General features: G+C 49.4%; 1 protein-coding gene across 1 annotated transcript; it reads left to right on the forward strand.

The window, feature by feature from the left end:
• Window positions 1–9,198: 9,198 nt before the first annotated feature.
• Window positions 9,199–14,821, forward strand: LOC128503138 (LIM domain transcription factor LMO4-A). The gene is made up of 5 exons (XM_053473160.1): window positions 9,199–9,317; window positions 13,064–13,310; window positions 14,148–14,244; window positions 14,391–14,552; window positions 14,813–14,821. Exons 2-5 carry the CDS (start codon window positions 13,072–13,074, stop codon window positions 14,819–14,821), a joined length of 507 nt encoding a protein of 168 aa, XP_053329135.1. The 5' UTR covers window positions 9,199–9,317; window positions 13,064–13,071.
• Window positions 14,822–18,648: the final 3,827 nt, after the last annotated feature.

The following is an 18,648-nucleotide window of genomic DNA, read 5'->3' on the forward strand; positions in this document are numbered from 1 at the left end:
GAGTCCCCGATAACGCTTGATTTTGCTGTAAAAGTCCAGGTGGCGCCGCTATCTCCCACGTGGGCCTGATGAGGTTTTATTTATTTTTTGGTCGGCTCTTGGAAGGGAGATGAAGCCGTGGATTCTGTTGCCACAGACCCCTAGCCCCGGGGGCATTATACTCGTTGCGCAAGTTCTTTGATGCATTAGGTCCGTTCGCTCCAAGCCGTGTCGCACAGACCTCGGGCCATCAAAGGGTTAATGCAAATGAAGTGCGGAGGGCGCAGGAGCCCGGCGGGAAGGATGATGGCTGCCCCAGCAGGAGCCCTCGGCCTCGCAGGGACTACGAGCCGTGATTGATGTCGGGCAGCAGTCGGCGGAGTCATTCATTTTCAGGGGGTTTAATTGACTATGAACAATGGGCTCGACGGCCCCACGCTGAGCCACCCACCAGCTCCGATTCTTTAACACCTCGGCGGGGCGGCTGAGGGAAAGTAAAAGTCCTCCCGGTCCCCGCAGGGATTACGCCGGAGACTTACAAACGACTCTCTCTGCACAGATCCTGCCGGGGATTCGTTTGTCCTGCGGCCCGGGGGCTCAGAGGAGTTCACTGAAGAAAGTCTTCTGGACTCCAAAACTAAAGCCCCAAACACCAGCCCCTCGGCCCGATAACAACTTCACCGCCCGCCGGCCGACGGCGTAGCCTGCGAGGTCGCCAAACTCTCGCCAAACGTGCGCGGTGCCCTCCGAACCTCCGGATGCCAGAGAACCCTCCTCGGCTTCAGTCTATCTGCCCCGGCCGGTGATCATCGGAGGCAAATATCCCCGGGGTCCTTCCAACAGACCACCGGGGACGAGATAATAAAAATTATAATAAAATATACTTGGTGGCAGCGCGGCGGCTGCCCTCCGAACCTCCGGATGCCACAGAACCCTCCTTGGCTTCAATCTATCTGCCCCGAGATAATAAAAATTATAATAAAATATACTTGGTGCCAGCGCGGCCGCTGCCCTCCTCTACAGATTATCATTTTAGGAGAATTTCATCACTAATTTGCGGCTGATTTCTCTTTAAATCGCCCAGAATGAACGGTTATTTCTCTGGTCCTTCACCGGGTGATCCGAAGCCCAAACAATGAGTCCGGCACACGGGATAAAAAAAAACCACTTCAACCCAGCCACGTCTTCTAATACTAGAATGAACGTTTCCACCAGCTTTCTAACCGTTACCGGCTCCTTCTACACCAACTGAATCCCCCGCACTCCAAACAAACCACCCACCGATCCCAGGACACTGCGTGGAGGGTTTATTATAAAAGGCTAAGCCTTTCTCTAAATATCCCAGTTTGCGTTGGAGAGAGCTCATCGGGCTCCTGCTTATCTTCAAACTCTCATCAAAGAAAGTTGTGATTCGGAGGACGCCCCCCCCCCTCACGGAGGGTCCTTCATAGAAACCTGGCTGACAAAAAGACATCATTAGTGGTTTTAGTCTGAAGCCCCCCGCCGCCCCCTAATCCTATTAAAGTCTGTGTATTCATTGGCCGTTTGCTTGCGCTGGAGATGGATGGACATTGATGACCCCGGACACCCTCATCTTATTAACACCACAAGAGTAGGCTGAATAAGTCCATCGTTCAAAGACTCTCATGCGTGTGTCATAGACACCACTGGGGTGAAATAATAATACGAAGCATTCGCACGATGGACCCTCATCTCAGCAGCTTGGGAGATCCTCGGAGATGAACTCTCTGCATAGACGGGGTCTAAGAATACGTTAGAAGCAAACAGGACACGTGGGGGCCAACATTTTCCAAGGACGATCTTTATTTTTGCAGACGATCAGAGGCGCTCTGTTTAAAGTCTAATTATTGATATCAGGAAAGAGACATTTCCATCTCACTTCCCCCTTTTTAAGCTCGCTCTACCGGGGCACGGTGCTTTGCCTTTGTTTCTGGCACTTGTCATTTCCCGCCAGTTTGGAGCCTTCGTATCCCGGGGTTTCTTAAGAAACACACACAAGCCATGGCCACCAGGGGGTTAATGGCGAGGAACAGGTGCTGCGTGGACAGCCCTGCGATCCTCTAACAAATTAAATTAACGAGGCGCTGAGGACTTTCAGAAACAAAGTTGCGGGGGTCCGGGGTCCGGGGGATTCGAGCGCTCACTCTGCTGCCCCTCTCTGCAGGTCGGCTTCAATAACAAAGCAGCGGCCGGAGGGGAGAGGAGGGAGAGGGCAGGAGGTTTCTGGGGCAAACATAAAGAGCTCTTTCCCCCACGACAGCCTCCACCACAGAAGAGTATCACAGATCCCTATAACCGAGTAACAGATCCCGATAACCGAGTAACAGATCCCTATAACAGAGTAACCGATCCCGATAACAGAGTAACAGATCCCTATAACCAAGTAACAGATCCCTATAACAGAGTAACAGATCCCGATAACCGAGTAACAGATCCCTATAACCGAGTAACAGATCCCTATAACCGAGTAACAGATCCCTATAACCGAGTAACAGATCCCTATAACAGAGTAACAGATCCCTATATCATCAGAGTAACAGATCCCTATAATACAGTAACAGATCCCTATATCACCAGAGTAACAGATCCCTATAACAGAGTAACTGATCCCTATAACAGAGTAACAGATCCCTATAACATCAGAGTAACAGATCCCTATAACAGAGTAACAGATCCCTATAACCGAGTAACAGATCCCTATAACCGAGTAACAGATCCCGATAACCGAGTAACAGATCCCTATAATACAGTAACAGATCCCTATATCACCAGAGTAACAGATCCCTATAACCGAGTAACAGATCCCGATAACAGAGTAACAGATCCCGATAACAGAGTAACAGATCCCGATAACAGAGTAACCGATCCCGATAACAGAGTAACAGATCCCGATAACAGAGTAACAGATCCCTATAACATCAGAGTAACAGATCCCTATAATAGAATAACAGATCCCTATAACAGAGTAACAGATCCCTATAATAGAATAACAGATCTCTATAACAGAGTAACAGATCCCTATAACAGAGTAACAGATCCCTATAACAGAGTAACAGATCCCTATAATACAGTAACAGATCCCGATAACAGAGTAACAGATCCCTATAATAGAATAACAGATCCCTATAATAGAATAATAGATTCCTATTACAGAGTAACAGATCCCTATATCATCAGAGTAACAGATCCCTATAGTACAGTAACAGATCCCTATAGTAGAGTGACAGATCCCTATAGTAGAGTAACAGATCCCTATAGTAGAGTAACAGATCCCTATCTCATCAGATGGGTACGAAGTCTCCTGGGACAGCGGCTCTCATCGTTCTGAGCTTCATTTAAGAAGCTGAAGAGAGCTTTGCTGGAGATCATTTATCAAACGCAGGACAATCGGCACAAAGAGATCTCCCCGCGGCTTTCTTTTGGACGATGAACTCGTTTCCCGGCCCTTTTGTTCTTCGCTTTCCCTTCTCGGTGGAGCAGAAAGAATCGGTTTGAAGAAAGGACTTCGAATCCACGAGCAGAAGACGTCTGACGAGCGAGCGGGAGCCTCTCTGACACCCGGAATAAAGAGCCCCCCGAGAGAACGAAGCGGGGTCTCGAGATCAGGGAGCAGAACGTCAGAGCGCAGCCAGGCTATTCCGATCCCCGCCACGCGGACCCCAGCGTTCCCCGCTCGTTAAACGAAGTTCTGATTCCTGTATTAATGAAAAGAACCCGGAATTAGAGAATTTTTCCACGGAATCTGGGACGTCGGGGCGCTGCGGCTCTCGGTAAATCTCTGTGAAGCGCGCCGTGCTCTAAACACACGCGCCCGCTGCAGAATTCCTGATTAAATGTGAAAGCGTTGTTTGATTGTCAGCGAGCGGACCGCTAGTTATTGTGTTATATATCGCCATCATATTCCGCAGCGCTGTACAATGTGTATATTATCGGTGAGTGAATGAATATCGGCGTGATGCGGCAGCTTGGTAAATCAGCAAACGTCTCTTCACCCCACGACGGGAGCCGCCGCCGGGGGTCCCAACCAACCGCTTCCCGGCAGCGAGAACAGGCTGGAGGGTAACGGTAACCCCTCTGTGAGCCGAGGGTCCGGTGGGTGCTGCTCAGTCCGCATCGCTTGGCCGCTCCGTCTCGGCCTCCCAGTGACTGCTCCAGGATTTCACTTCTCGTCAACGAATCCGGCCATTTTCCTAAATTGTAGAATAGTCGCCGAGCGTTCCCGTGTTACTTTGATTGGAGGTAATATAAGAAAGCTCTACTTTACGAAGAGGGTGGTAGATAAGTGGAACAGTCTCCCAGCAGAGCAGGTATGGATATGGCTCATGAAGACGAGACCAGGGACTGATTAAGGTTTGAGTGGTTGGAGGGACTTGCGCGCCTGCATTAAGGAATCCCTGTTAGGGTCGCAGGGCTGCGTTCTGCTGCGGGTTCCGGGGAGCAGCTTCATGCGACAATCATTTTTATTATTATGTGGAGTATTAAAGAGCGTTTATTCCGCCAGGTGGAGGCGGTAAAGTTCGGGAGGCCAGGTTTGGGCCCGTCTTCTATCTGGGACGTTAGACTTCTCCGTTGTAAGTTAATGTCCGGGGTCCTCGCCCCGAGGCTCCAAACCTGACGACATCAAAGAGCCGCCGAGCAGACGCGTGGCTTAAGATGCCTCTGATATGGGCAACAAGGCGGACACAAAGGCAACCGGTGAACGCGAGCGGCTCGGGCCGGTAATAGCGGGCGATGTAACGAGGGGCGCGGATACTCTGTGCCAGAACAATACCCGGATCACATCCTCGGCAAAGAGAACGTATTATTAACCCTTGAAGCTAGGGGACATGCACCCCCCCATTAATTCTGCCCCTTTAACGCATTAGCTGCCTGGGCTGTACTGCTGGGCTGCTTTCTCCCCGTATCCCCCCTGAAACCCCCCGTCTTCCTCCCAATGATTGGAAACGATCTGCAGCTAATTACTAATTACCCGGAGATCAATAACCAATTTAATGTCTATCAATAACGTTCCCAGCGCAAATAATTCATGCCAAACGCCGGCCTTTTACTGGAGGACACGGATCCGGCACGTGCGCCGGGGGGGCAGAATTAATGGGGAGCCACAATGGTCCGCACCTCGAATCCGCGAGCCCCCGGTGGCCCCCTTTTTCCTCGAGTGTTTCTCGTTAGCGCTCTATCGTTATTTCCGCAGCGGTTATTAATCGGTTCATTTATTCCATTCGCGGTTTGATTTCACCTGAACTTTTTTTTTTGGTTTTTGTTTTTATTTGAGGATTTCGGGGGCTTTGCGGGGTCTCGGTGACGGCGGCTGCGGGGTTAAAGGGCCTGAAGAAATCCCCATTGTCCTGGCGTTCCGAGGAGGGTTTTTGAAGTCATTTGTCATGCAAAACAAAGACTACGGAGAGATAAATGGAGCCCCGGCCGAGACAATGCGATGCCACAACATCCATTCAGCGCCACGATTAACCCTAAGAGCATCAAAGTGCTCCGGCCCTCCGCGCTCCTCGCCGGACGGCCCCATTCATTACAATATCAAGGGCTTCAAAGCCTGGGGACGGCGGGTGGAAAGTCAGTCCCGATATCACCGAGAACCCTTTCCTTTTCCAATTATACAGGAGACGGGGTCCCCGAGGGTCAGGCCGTGGGGGGGGCATCCGGGGCAATTCCGCCAATCGCTAAAAATAGTAATAAGCGAATGTCCGTTCTGAGGCAGATATTGGAGGAAGTGGCGTGGAGTGACGCGCCGTGGCCGCAGAGCATCGCGCCGGGGGGGGGTAGGTGTTGCTTTGGGGTCCGTACGGCGGGACGATCGCTCGGGGATTTACGTTTTGTGCAGCAGATGTCACTGAAGAATGTAATTTTTTACGTGTGAGAACAGGATCCGCATGGAAAACATTTTGCAGGCGGCTGCCTTTCCCGGAAAAGCCGAGACGTCTGCAGAAAGCGCGATTATTCGGATATAACTGGAAGCGCGTCGGGGTTCTGCGCATGTTGAGAATATGTTAATGACGTCGCGGTGCCGTCTTGGAACTCAGCGCCAGCGTTTGGGGTTGTTGGGCGGCTGCGCTCAGGATCCCGTAACCCACCCATAACCAGCTGGGGAGAGGGCAGGTCGTGGCTGGCAATGCCCCGGGCTGCCGGTTGTTAAAGGTGCATTTCCAGCGGCCCTACTTCTACACCCTTTAGGTGCCAAACGGGGTAAATATGGGTCTGGCCGGGTCCTGAAGGGCTTGGAGGGGCACGGGTTCCGCGTGCACACATGAATTGGAGGCAGGTATGCAGGGGCCGGCGGGGGCCGTATCTGCTGGTATTTGGTGTTTGCACAGCTGCGGGGAACCTGCTGGTTAAACTATGCGGGGGGAACAATGAGCCGGAGGTTGGGGCGATGAGGTCCGAGGTGGCCAGGAGGAGGCTGGAGGACCACAAGGGCCCGGGATGCGGGGATCGGATAACCAAGAATTATGGGGGTAGAAAAGGCCCTCATCTCAGAACACAGCGGGGGGGGGTATTTTTGGATGAGGGTAACGTGGTGAATGGTGGATCTTTAACACTCGTGTTACTGCGTCAACATCTAGAACTAATGGATGGGGGGGGAGTAAGTTATTCACATCGCCCTTACCCAGAGGGGTCACTCCAATTACTACACTCACCCAGAGGGGTCACTCCAACTAGTTCACTCACCCAGAGGGGTCTCCCCAATTACTACACTCACCCAGAGGGGTCACTCCAACTAGTTCACTCACCCAGAGGGGTCTCCCCAATTACTACACTCACCCAGAGGGGTCTCCCCAACTACTACACTCACCCAGAGGGGTCACCCCAACTAGTTCACTCACCCAGAGGGGTCACCCCAACTAGTTCACTCACCTGTAAACTCGATGACCCCAATCAGTGACCCCAGCGAACGTCACAGCAGGCACCCACATAACTTCAATGCTGAACGGATCTAATTCTATTGGAATCATCTGCTGCAGAGATCCCTCCGAACTACCCCGGGGTACAAAGAGAGCGAGCGATGGAGGAGGAAACGTTCCGATCGTTCCGGGTCAATAAAACATTCAAAGTTCAAGCAGCTCGGACCTCAAAACACCAGATGACATCCAGGCATTCGGTGAACTTAAAGGGTTAAACTTGCTGTCATTTTTTTATAATATTAGGTTCCATTACTCCATTAATAAATCTATATATACATAAATATAAAAATACATAGAAATATCTATTTTATTTTCATGTAAAAATGGAAAACATTTGTAATCCACGACCTTTGGTATTCGGCTCAATACGTCTTCAAGCATCCATTCATTTAATCATTTCCCTGCCAGCACCGGGACAAAGAAGGGTTAAAACATATTACCGTATATTTAATTATCATATGTTTCATTACGTAAGAGGAGCAGAAAACCTAGACGCTTTTAAATTATAATTATTATCCATTATTAGACTGAAATAAATATTTACCAACCACTTTTTATTTTTATCTTAAAAAAAGTATTTTTTGTGGTGAAAAATTCTGTATATACAGTTTTTAAAAATATATATTTTCTTAAAAAAATATACATGCTCAAATTTATTAAACAAAAGAAAGAAATGAAATTTGGAATCTTCCTCATTGACCTGCAGTTATATTTATATTTATTCATTATTATTATTTATTATTTATTTTTTAAATATATATATTATTTATGTTTGAAAAATTCCAGTTTTACTGTAGAATGGGAAACTGAGTCCCCCCCCCCCCGCTGAGTATTATACCTGATTTCCCTGATAGATAATTATATGGGGGGGGAAAACCCCAAGCAGTTAATTATATACCAATAATAATAATAATAATATATAAGTATATTTAACAGAAAATAATTACGGTCAAATAGCGCCAGTGGGAAATCTCTCGTTAATTTCTCCGGGAAATCATTAGGTGTGAAATCCCCCTGAAAAATACGTGGATATCCCCTGTGGATAATCAGGAGACGTTATCCGTGGGAAAGAATGAGATGCGGATATTCCCGATAATTATGTGAATATTATATGTCTGTATATATATATACCGCAGAGGGATTAGACTGCCCGTGCCAGTATTTTATTTTACATTTATTTAGTATATTTATATATATTAGATAAATATTTATTTTATATTTTTCATTCAGATAAATATCGTTTAATTAACCCAGCAGAGATTGGCGAATTCATGTCATAAACTAACATTTTTTTTTGTCTTTGTTTTGGGAACAGGTTTGCCCGTTTGTCTATTCTATTATTTTTTTTTATTTATATAGCGCCAAAAATTAAAATTCTATTCCTAGGTTTTTCCTTATGATCTTTAAGATTGGGGGCCAATACCGCGCCAGAAGCCCCCGAGTCATGCATGAGAATTATATGAAGGTAAAGCATATCTTAATATTTTTATTACAGAAATACATATTAATACGATGGGAATAACACATAATATTGGCAGAATTTTTCTTTAGTGGTGTGAATAAAAAATAATTATTTCCCTGAAATTTTGAATGAAAAAAACACAGGAAACACACACACATATATATATATATATATAGATAGATAGATAGATAGATAGATAGATAGATAGATAGATAGATAGATAGATAGATGGATATATAGATATATATATATTAAAAAATCAATATTAATATTCCTGGTTGAGAATTATACAGCAATATTTGGAGATTAAAAAAACAATGTTTTTGTTGGATAAAATAAATATTCGTACTTCTGGGTGAAATGAAATGATCAGCATTTAGAAATATTAAGAGGATTGTGCAATGTGTTAATGGGAAAAAAATCTCCTAGTAGTGATGTCATTCTGTGGCAGAATATTTGACCATAAATGCATTACTGTCAGTAGATTCCAAATCTAATCTAAAAGCATTTCATAAAACATAATTGCTCTAATTGTTAAGAAAAAATAATAAGTTATTGTATCCTTCATAAAGTGCCTGAGCTGAAGAGCTTGCAGTTTTATTATTAGTATTAATAATAATTATTATAATATGGTTTGAACCTGCAGTTCCCGGAACAGCCTGACGAGGGCAGTAAAGAGACTGGATATTTAAATAACCATCTGTCTTCCTGACAGTGGGCACACCCCCAGGCTGTGGTTGGTGGCTCGCTGTGACATCAGAGGCGTGGTTATATATTGAGGAGGCAGCGGGCAGGCTGCAGTCCTTGGATGCTCTCCAGAGAGGAGGTTGTGGATCTGCAGGAAGTTCAGGGTCTGAGATCGGGAAGAGAGGAATCTACTTGCTGCATTTCATTGGATCTAGTGGATCTAAGTGTGAGTGAGCCAGGAATCAGACAGCCAGGTGAGTGGCATCTACCCCCCGTTACCCCTCTACCCTGGGCAGACACACACTGCCTGGAGTCCCAGGGGCCCCTATGGAGTGGTGCCTGGGGGACCCCCTGTCCCAGACCCAGGGTCTGACAGCTGAGGGTGCTGGGTGTGTTACTCCTTAACATGTGTGTGATGGTGTGATTACATGTGGCATGGTTCATATGTGTTAGTAGCCCATGTGTGTCACCAGATCTGCCCCCATTGTGCCTCCAAACTTGCGATTTGTATAGAATTTGCTGGGACGAAGCCCCCAGAGTGTGAGACATGAGGGGGGGTGCAGGTGCCCGGCCCCAGTTTCTAGGAGTATCTGCTAATGCCCCGGCGAGTGCCCCCAGTCTGGTAGTTACCCCTGTGTGCGGGTATTGGGCAGGGCGAGTCTCTCAAATCGCCCTCTTCCAGCCGGTAGTAACTTTTTGGGCTGATTGGTAGAAATCCGTGAATCTGCTGAAATTCCAGCCGCTTTCTCTCTGTCCGGAGATAATTACCGGGTCCGGTATCTTTCCCAGCACTTATTAACCGTCGTGATATATTACTGGGTCCGGTATCCTTCCCATCGCTTATTACCCGGCGTGATATATTACCGGGTCCGGTATCCTTCCCATCGCTTATTACCCGGCGTGATATATTACCGGGTCCGGTATCCTTCCCAGCACTTATTAACCGTCGTGATATATTACTGGGTCCGGTATCCTTCCCATCGCTTATTACCCGGCGTGATATATTACCGAGTCCGGTATCCTTCCCAGCACTTATTACCCGTCGTAATATATTACCGGGTCCGGTGTCCTTCCCATCGCTTATTACCCGGCGTGATATATTACTGGGGCCAGTATCCTTCCCAGCACTTATTACCCGGTGTGATATATTACTGGGTCCGGTATCCTTCCCATTGCTTATTTCCCGTCGTGATATATTACCGGGTCCGGTGTCCTTCCCAGCACTTATTACCCGTCGTGATATATTACCGGGTCCGATATCCTTCCCATCGCTTATTACCCGGCGTGATATATTACTGGGGCCAGTATCCTTCCCAGCACTTATTACCCGGTGTGATATATTACCCGGTGTGATATATTACCCGGTGTGATATATTACCCGGTGTGATATATTACCCGGTGTGATATATTACCCGGTGTGATATATTACCGGGTCCGGTATCCTTCCCAGCACTTATTACCCAGCGTGATATATTACTGGGTCCGGTATCCTTCCCATTGCTTATTTCCCGTCGTGATATATTACCGGGTCCGGTGTCCTTCCCAGCACTTATTACCCGTCGTGATATATTACCGGGTCCGGTGTCCTTCCCAGCCCTTATTACCCGGCGTGATATATTACCGAGTCCGGTATCCTTCCCATCGCTTATTACCCGGCGTGATATATTACCGGGTCCGGTGTCCTTCCCAGCACTTATTACCCGTCGTGATATATTACCGGGTCTGGTATCCTTCCCAGCACTTATTACCCGGCGTGATAGATTAACAGGTCCGGTATCCTTCCCAGCACTTATTAACCGGCGTGATATATTACCAGGTCCGGTATCCTTCCCAGTGCTTATTACCCGGCGTGATATGTTACCGGGTCCGGTGTCCTTCCCAGCGCTTATTACCCGGCGTGATATATTTCCCAATACCGGAGGAATCAGACCCATTAACGAGCGCCAGCTACACCCTTCCTGGTGTTTTGGGATTTAAAGGAGCCGTCCAAGGAAGCCACGGAAGTTCGTTCTCAGAGTCCCGAAGTATCCGTTCGTGACTTTGCCGGCGGCTCCGACATCCAGGATTGTAAATCATTTGGGACCCCCGTAGATTCCGCTTTGAATAAATCTTTAGGTGGGTTCAGCCGTCCCACCCTTCGGCTCGGGGGCCGGGGGGGTCAGATTGCCCCCTCTTGAAGGTGTCTGGTGAGAAGTTTTGGTGGCTTCCGTTTAGTCCGTCTTTGGCTTTTAGGTCGAAGATGTTCCGCGTCTCCTTGTTAGTTTATTTCTGCTGTGGATTGGTGCACGAGGGGTTAATAGGTTAGAAATCCCATTTATTGTGCAGAAACGTTACTTTTGGGTCTGCGCTGGAATGTTTTATTGGGGAACCGCTTCCTGCGAGATTATTTCCCGATACCATCTGATTCCGGGAATCTCCTTTTTGGCACTCAGGGAGTTGGGGTTTCATGTAGAATCGGGACGGCCCGACTTGGCCCCCGGTGACCGGGTTACGCCCCCCCATCACTGGTATTTGGTAGCCGGCCGGAGGATCTCATGGCGTAACACACAGCGGGACTGAAGTTTTAATGCGTGATTGCTGTCCGTGTACTCGGCTCACACGCATGTCCTTCCGTGTAAACGTCCGCGGTGCGCTCCGGGCCAGGATCTGTACGAGGGCAAACTGTTCATGAATGAGGAGAAAGCTGGGGCAAATAGGTCGGGTCCAGATCCTTATTGCCCTGCATGATGACCCCCGTAGTCCTTTCGTTTTGCCCCCGCTGCGGTCCTAGGCGGCCCCAGAGTCCTGCAGGTTCTTACCCCGTGTCCCAGCCCGCTCGATGAGCTGCTGCTGTAGAAATCCCGTCACAGGACACGATGTGGCAGAAATGCGTCGGGACTGCCATGTTCTGCTTACCAGGTTACCGGGCGCCTCCGCCCAGCCGCAGCATCCCAGTTACAAACCTCTTACCTGGCTGCAAGTATGTTTAACCCTTTAGATGCCGAGAGGTCAGAGGTAACCCGGCGTAGCTATACGCTGCAGTACCCCGTGGCAGTGAAGGGTTAAGCGTTTAATTGCTCTCATAAAATGTAGTATTTCGGCTGCGGGCGCTCGGTGCTGTACGTCCGGGACGCGGCGGGCTGTAAATCGGAGGTAGATTAGCAGATTATCGAAGCTGTGATCCTGCTGGCTGGAAACGATTACCGCGCGGGATAGAGCGGAAATCCCACGAGCGCCGAACACCTTTCCTGAGTGCCTCTGCTGTAAGGCGGCTCAATTCCGCAGTGCTCAGGGTCCGCGCCGAGGTGCCCCCCCAAAGGGGTCTGCACCGAGATGCCCCCCAAAGGGGTCCGCGCCATGTAATGATAGATGAGGGGATTCATATCCGGGTTTTGCACGTAGAGGTTTGTAGATGAAGCTCGCACTCACTCACTCACTCACACTCGCACGCACGCATTTAATTATAACCCAAGCGGGGGTAAATTTGCAGGGTGGTCTATGGCCCCACCCTGTGGCTGCCCTGGGAAGCGCGGCTATTAATTGGCTCGTCGGGGCGTCTCGGATTCCTGGAAAGTGAAGATCTCTGTCCGACTCCATGTCTGAGCTTCCGATCCTTACCCCCCCCCGGGGGGGGCAGTAACCCTTTCCTCTCCTGGATGAAGGTCTTCTAAATGCTAATTGGCTGAGAGCGTCACAAAGCCTTTAATGACATCATGACGTTTCACTAAATCTTATCGAACGCCGTAATATCAGCTTTCATGTGGCCCTCGGTTTAACCCTTTCAGTGTTACGGGGTGAGTGCGCTAATAACATGTTTAATACCCTCACTGTATTACCCTCTATCACTTCTGCTGGGAGGCTGTTCCACTTATCCACCACCCTTATTTAAAAGGCTAAGAGCAGCGTGGTCGGGAGAGGCTCCTGTTTTTTTGGGGGGGTTTGTGTTATTAAACTATAAAACTGTTCGATTAACCCTTTCCTCATAACCATAATACTGATCTGTGGGGTTTTTTTCCGGCAGGACCAGGCATGGTTAATAACCGGACCTCCGAATCGACCACCACGACAGTCGCCAGCAACGGCTCCCCTCCCAAGGCGTGCGCCGGCTGCGGGGGGAAGATCGCGGACCGGTTCCTGCTCTACTCCATGGACCGGTACTGGCACACGCGTTGTCTCAAGTGTTCCTGCTGCCAGGCGCAGCTGGGCGAGATCGGCACCTCCTGCTACACCAAGAGCGGCATGATCCTCTGCCGCAACGACTACATCCGGTGAGTGCCGGCGGGGATCAATACCCTCCGGAGGGACCCCTTACCTAGTGCTGCAACCCCCTCCCCCTGCATGGCCACCCGGCGCGTTTCGCAATAGGATGCATTACAATTCAGTTAGTTCTGTGCTGTACTCGGCTCATCAGTCCCCGCGAGCTGGAGGGGCGACCCCATTACCCCCCCCCGTCTGTGCTGCATCAACACTAAACGTGTGTCTGGGTGCGAGCGTGCGCGGCCGCGGCTCCGCTTGGCAGGTGAGGCTCCCTGTTGGCACCATGGAGACATATGGAGGCGATTAAGTCCGTTATTTTCCATTAAATTCAATTCCGCTCCTCACCGGGGGGTGCAGCGCTCCGAAATTACCTACCCCTCCTGATCGCCGGTGCCCACGCTTATTAACCCTTTATCTGCTGCGCTTTCTGAGAACCCCTCTCTGCATGAAGTGTATTGGGGCGGGGGGGGGTTCAGAAAGGATTTTTATTGGTTGTTGCCATGGATATTTCACACCCCTGTCCCGGCTCTAAATGCAGGGAATGCCTATGGGGAAGACCCTGAATGAGTGCGGACCCCCTCATCATGGCGGGACGCGTCTTTATCCCTCTAATTCTTGCGCATGTGGTGTGCCGGGGAGGAATAAAGGCCTGTAAGCTGCGAGCTGCCCGCTGTGTTTAATGTGGAAATAACATGACTTTCCCGTGTTTCGCAGCCAGGGCCGGCGTGCCATGCGCAGCGCTGTCCTGTTATTCCGCCGTCTGCCCTTCCGCGGGATGTTTCTGCGTTAATTGATTTTTTATAAATATGGTGGAATTCGTTGTATAATTGTGTTTTTCTGTTTTTCAGGCTGTTCGGGAGCAGCGGCGTGTGCAGCGCATGCGGACAGTCTATCCCGGCCAGCGAGATGGTGATGCGGGCGCAGGGCAGCGTGTATCACCTGAAGGTAAGCATTAAACGCGGAGCTGTGGGGCTCCGGGGGTCGGCGCTCTCTATGCGCTGCCAGCCGGCTCAGAGGGTACATCCAGACTAACTCCGGGGGACAGGGGATGTTGGGAGCATTGGTGGTAACGCAGGGTCTTCTCCCCTCAGTGCTTCACATGCGCCACGTGTCGGAACCGGCTGATGCCGGGCGACCGCTTCCACTACGTCAACGGAACCATCTTCTGCGAACACGACCGGCCCTCGGGGCTTCACCTAAACCCTCATCAGAACAACCCCCTGCAGAGTAACCCCATGTTACCCGACCAGAAAGTGAGTGTCCGGGGCAAATAACCGTTCTTACGCTGAATCTGAAAAATGACATCATCACACCCTTCGCTTACACGTAATATTACTCTTTGGCCCTGTATGCAAATGAAGAGCCTCCCTGTAAACATAATTTCCATACACGGACGTAGAGCCAGATATTTCCCTTCGTTTCAAGGACCCATTTCCAATCCCCTTTTCCATCATACCCGCCAACTGTCCTGAATCTTTCATCAGTAAACTGAATCTTTCTTTTTCCTCCCCAGGTTTGCTAAGCGAGAGCGAGGAGCGGACCCCCCGTGCCTTCTGTTAATATTACCTTGGAGACACATTGTTGGTGTATATAAATACCTGTATCAATACTTTTTTTTCCTCCTGTTCCATATGCCGCCTGGTCTCTCCGCGGGGGCCCCTGATCTCTCCGCGTGGCCCCTGCGCGCTGCTTCATCCGCCGCCAGCGTCCGCACCACGTCTTCATAAATTCAAAGGAGGATTAAAAAAAACTTGTAAATGTGATGTAAAAAAACAATATTTTGGGTCTGCGGCGACAGACTGTATCCGGAGCGCAGGAAGAGGAGGAGCCGAGCCGGCTCTTTGTGTAAATAGGAGACGCTGACATCAAGAATCACAGCCGATGACATCACAACCCGGTGCTGGCCAATCAGATGCTGCTTTTTTTTTGGCCCACGTATCGCAGTCCGCTTTGCTTCTGGCTGAAGAGACTTTGGGCCGTTTCTGGACCCTGCGGTTCTGCCGGCTCAGCGCCCCCCCCCCCGGCCAATGGCGAATTAGTATAAACACGAGAGCCGCGGATCCGATTGGTTGAATCTGAGCACGGATTTCACCCCCGAGGGGGTTGTTGAAGCCCCTCCGTGTGTGTCCTACACAATGGAGGTGATTGGGGGTGAGGTGGCGGTGCCGGCACCCGTTGGCCGCCAGGGAGGGTACGTGTTTAACCTATCACAGCGCTCGGCGCACTCGATTGGGTTCAGACTGTAAACGTTTAAAGGGTTACTTAGGAATTCACCGAGAATGGACGGGGTGTTTAATTCGGGGGTTTCGGGTGACCCGTTTACTTCAGATTCTCATTCATTCGCTTCTGTGCCAATAATTGTAATTTCTGGAATCTGCTCTGTGGGTAAATAACCTCCTCGGGGGCGGGGCTCCGCGCATGCCGCTCCTCACCCACAGCCCTTTTATTTTACGGCAAATCGCTGATTTATGCCCCTCTTTTTCTGAAAATAAAACTTTATTTATTATATATAAATTCGGTGACGGCGGGCGGGTAGAGCTGTCCGCCCCGGGGGGGGTCGCAGATATTACGTCGCTGATATTCTGGCTCTCAGGAGGAGCAGAAACGGTTAAAAGCAGGAGAAAATTGTGAAAAGATTCCAGAATTTAGAGTTTGTTGGTGTTTAGCCACCACTGAAACTCAGAGAAAAGGTCAAAAAGCGTAAAAATATATTATATACACAGAACGGCGAGCGCGACGGCTGCCCCCGGATCAAAAAAACACCAAAACTGCCCAATTCCATTAAATTTCTGACATCGCTTAACGAGTTTTGGGGTTTTTGGGCTGATTTTTCCGCTTTCTGTGTTTTTCTTGTGCGTCGGTTTCCGGTTTATGCAAAAAGCGCGGATTCCCCTGTAAATATTTCAGAATTTGTGCTTTTTATTGTAGAGAAAATATTGTGAATTTTTCTTTTTTGTAACAAAAAAATCTCTATAAATCGCACTTTTCCCCCCTTTTTTCCCCTATTTTGATCTATATTAAATAATAAAATCCAGGTTTCCATGACAACGGTCTTGCGATGTATTTTTAATCATTCCGTGCAAACAGCGTTTTATTGGAGCCGCGTGCGACGTATGTAATATATTAACACCTGTACTTCACGTTATTAGGGGCGAAATTGAATTTTTACAGTCGGGGGAGGGGTGTTCGGTTCAAATATTAACGGTGGGGACTTGGACCTGTGTTTTTTTTTTTCCCCATAAGTGTTTTTTACACTTTTATAAATATAATATAGAAATATATATATTTTAGTGCAGTTTATACATGTTTGTTTACACGCGTGTGGACCCTGGGGGTCTGCTGCCCCCCACGTCTGTGTCATGAATTCCCGTACAGGGAGGGCAGTTGAGATGTGGAATTATCTGTCAAGTTTTATTAAGGCAGAAACTCTCCAATAAGCCTGAAATTCAACTATTTGTAATTAGTGCCCCCCCTCCTTTTTAACGCTCCTGTAACTCCCACAACACCCAGCCAGCCCGGGGTTAACTGTTTGGGAGCAAAATGTACAGGCCGAGCAATGTTTGTTTTCTATGAATTCGGGGTCCTGACACTCTAATCCTGGAGTAAAAGTCACTCGTTACAATGGTTAACTCAGTGGAACAGCCTCCCAGCAGAGGTGGTAGATAGTAATACAGTGAGGGTATTAAACACGCATGGGATAGACATACGGCTCCTGAATCTAAGACGAGACCAACGACTGATTAAGGTTTGAGTCTTTACAGCAGGAGAAACGGGCGAGTAGACGGGGGCCGGATGGGAATGGGGGTCTGTTTATCTCTGCTTTAGACCCCCGAGGTCTGCCCCGTAACCCAAACTTTTGGGTTGTAGGTATGAATGTGCGCCCCGGGTGGGGGAGGCCGCCCCGCTCCCCGCGCTCGTTAATGGAGGGGTGTTCATTAGCCGGGATTAATGAGGCATTCATCTTGTCGCGGCTCAGATTGGTGAAGTTAATGAGGCTCCGGCCCCCCGGCCCCCCGCCTGTCGGCTCCTCGCACTCTCCGCGTGGCAGATGTTGGCAGAGGAGCCCGAACCCCCTGCACTGCCTGGCATGGTGGGGGGGATCGCAGCTTCCCACCCTTCCCCCACACCGGGGGGAGCAGGCCTGGTAATGCCCCAGTTACCCCCCAGTCACAAAAATATTATCCTCGACTCTGATTGGATTTGAAGCGAAATCTCTCATCTGCCATTTAATTCTATATTTTTTTCCCGTTTTCTGCTTCCAGCGGCTTAATATTAACCCTTTCCTGGGATCAGAAACCCGATGGATTCTCAGGCATGCGATGCGGCCGCGGACCACCCAGGCAGCCCCTCGAATTAATAATGGCGTTCAGCGGACACCTGCAGGGACGTTAATCCCCAAACGCCACGTTCTACTCCGGACAGCCGGCCCCGGGGTATATAGATACAGAGCTTTCTATAAACAGTCCGGCCCCCATGGACTAACCTTGACCCCAACGCTGTTTGGAAGAATTGCTGTAGGTGAAGATATACGGGGGGGGGGGGGGAATTACCAACAGTTTGCCAATTACAAACCCAGAACCCGCCAGCAGATCGGCCCCATCCGGCCCCCGTCTAGTCGCCCGTTTCTCCTGCTGTAAAGACTCAAACCTTAATCAGGAGTCGTATGCCAGTCCCACTATACCGCTTCTGCTGGGAGGCTGCTCCATAGGGAAGTGATTCGCTCAGGTAATAATCCTTAAGGACCCAGCAGCGCAATTTAAAAACAATATATTTCTTCTATTTTTTGTTGTTGATAATAAATAAAAGGAAAGAAGCGTCGGAGGAGGAGAGATCCCGGATTAATAGAAAGAAGAGGATAAAGTATTCGCCGGGATCCGCGTGACGCCGAGGCAAGGAGCGCCGCTTTAACCCCTCTCCGGAACACGCAGAGAGCTGCGCTGGCGAGGGAAGGGTTAACCTCGGCTCTGTGTCTGCGAGAAGGAGACTTTAAATCAAAAGGCTTCGGGATACTGAAAAAAACCCCCTCCCCTCTCACCCAATCAGAGCCTCGTGAATAATTAAACTGATCAGCTTAATTAGCTTAATTAAGTTAATTTGACTACGGGCCGCGGCCATATGGCGGGGAGGAAACAAAAGAGGGAAACTAATTAAAAGTAAAATAATGCGGATTTTAATTAACTCGATCCCCAGACATCAGCAGATCCGGACCAGAGCCCCGGCGCAGTAATTAAAAAGCGCGGTTTCACCGGTTACATCTCTGAACCCCCCCCCCCCCGCTCTTCCCTCTGCAACCCCCTCTGTGCTAAAACCCCCCCCCCCGCACACGAGAACTAATTAAAACTGTAAATG

The sequence above is a fragment of the Spea bombifrons genome, chromosome 8 (genome assembly GCF_027358695.1).
Source record: "Spea bombifrons isolate aSpeBom1 chromosome 8, aSpeBom1.2.pri, whole genome shotgun sequence".
Lineage (NCBI taxonomy): Eukaryota > Metazoa > Chordata > Amphibia > Anura > Pelobatidae > Spea > Spea bombifrons.

Bases quoted from the DNA above. Each gene is read 5' to 3' on its own strand.
- LOC128503138 (XM_053473160.1), top strand. From the start codon at position 13,072: ATGGTTAATAACCGGACCTCCGAATCGACCACCACGACAGTCGCCAGC. The intron at 13,311-14,147 runs GTGAGTGCCGGC...TCTGTTTTTCAG, and splicing joins TGCCGCAACGACTACATCCG to GCTGTTCGGGAGCAGCGGCG. The intron at 14,245-14,390 runs GTAAGCATTAAA...TTCTCCCCTCAG, and splicing joins GCAGCGTGTATCACCTGAAG to TGCTTCACATGCGCCACGTG.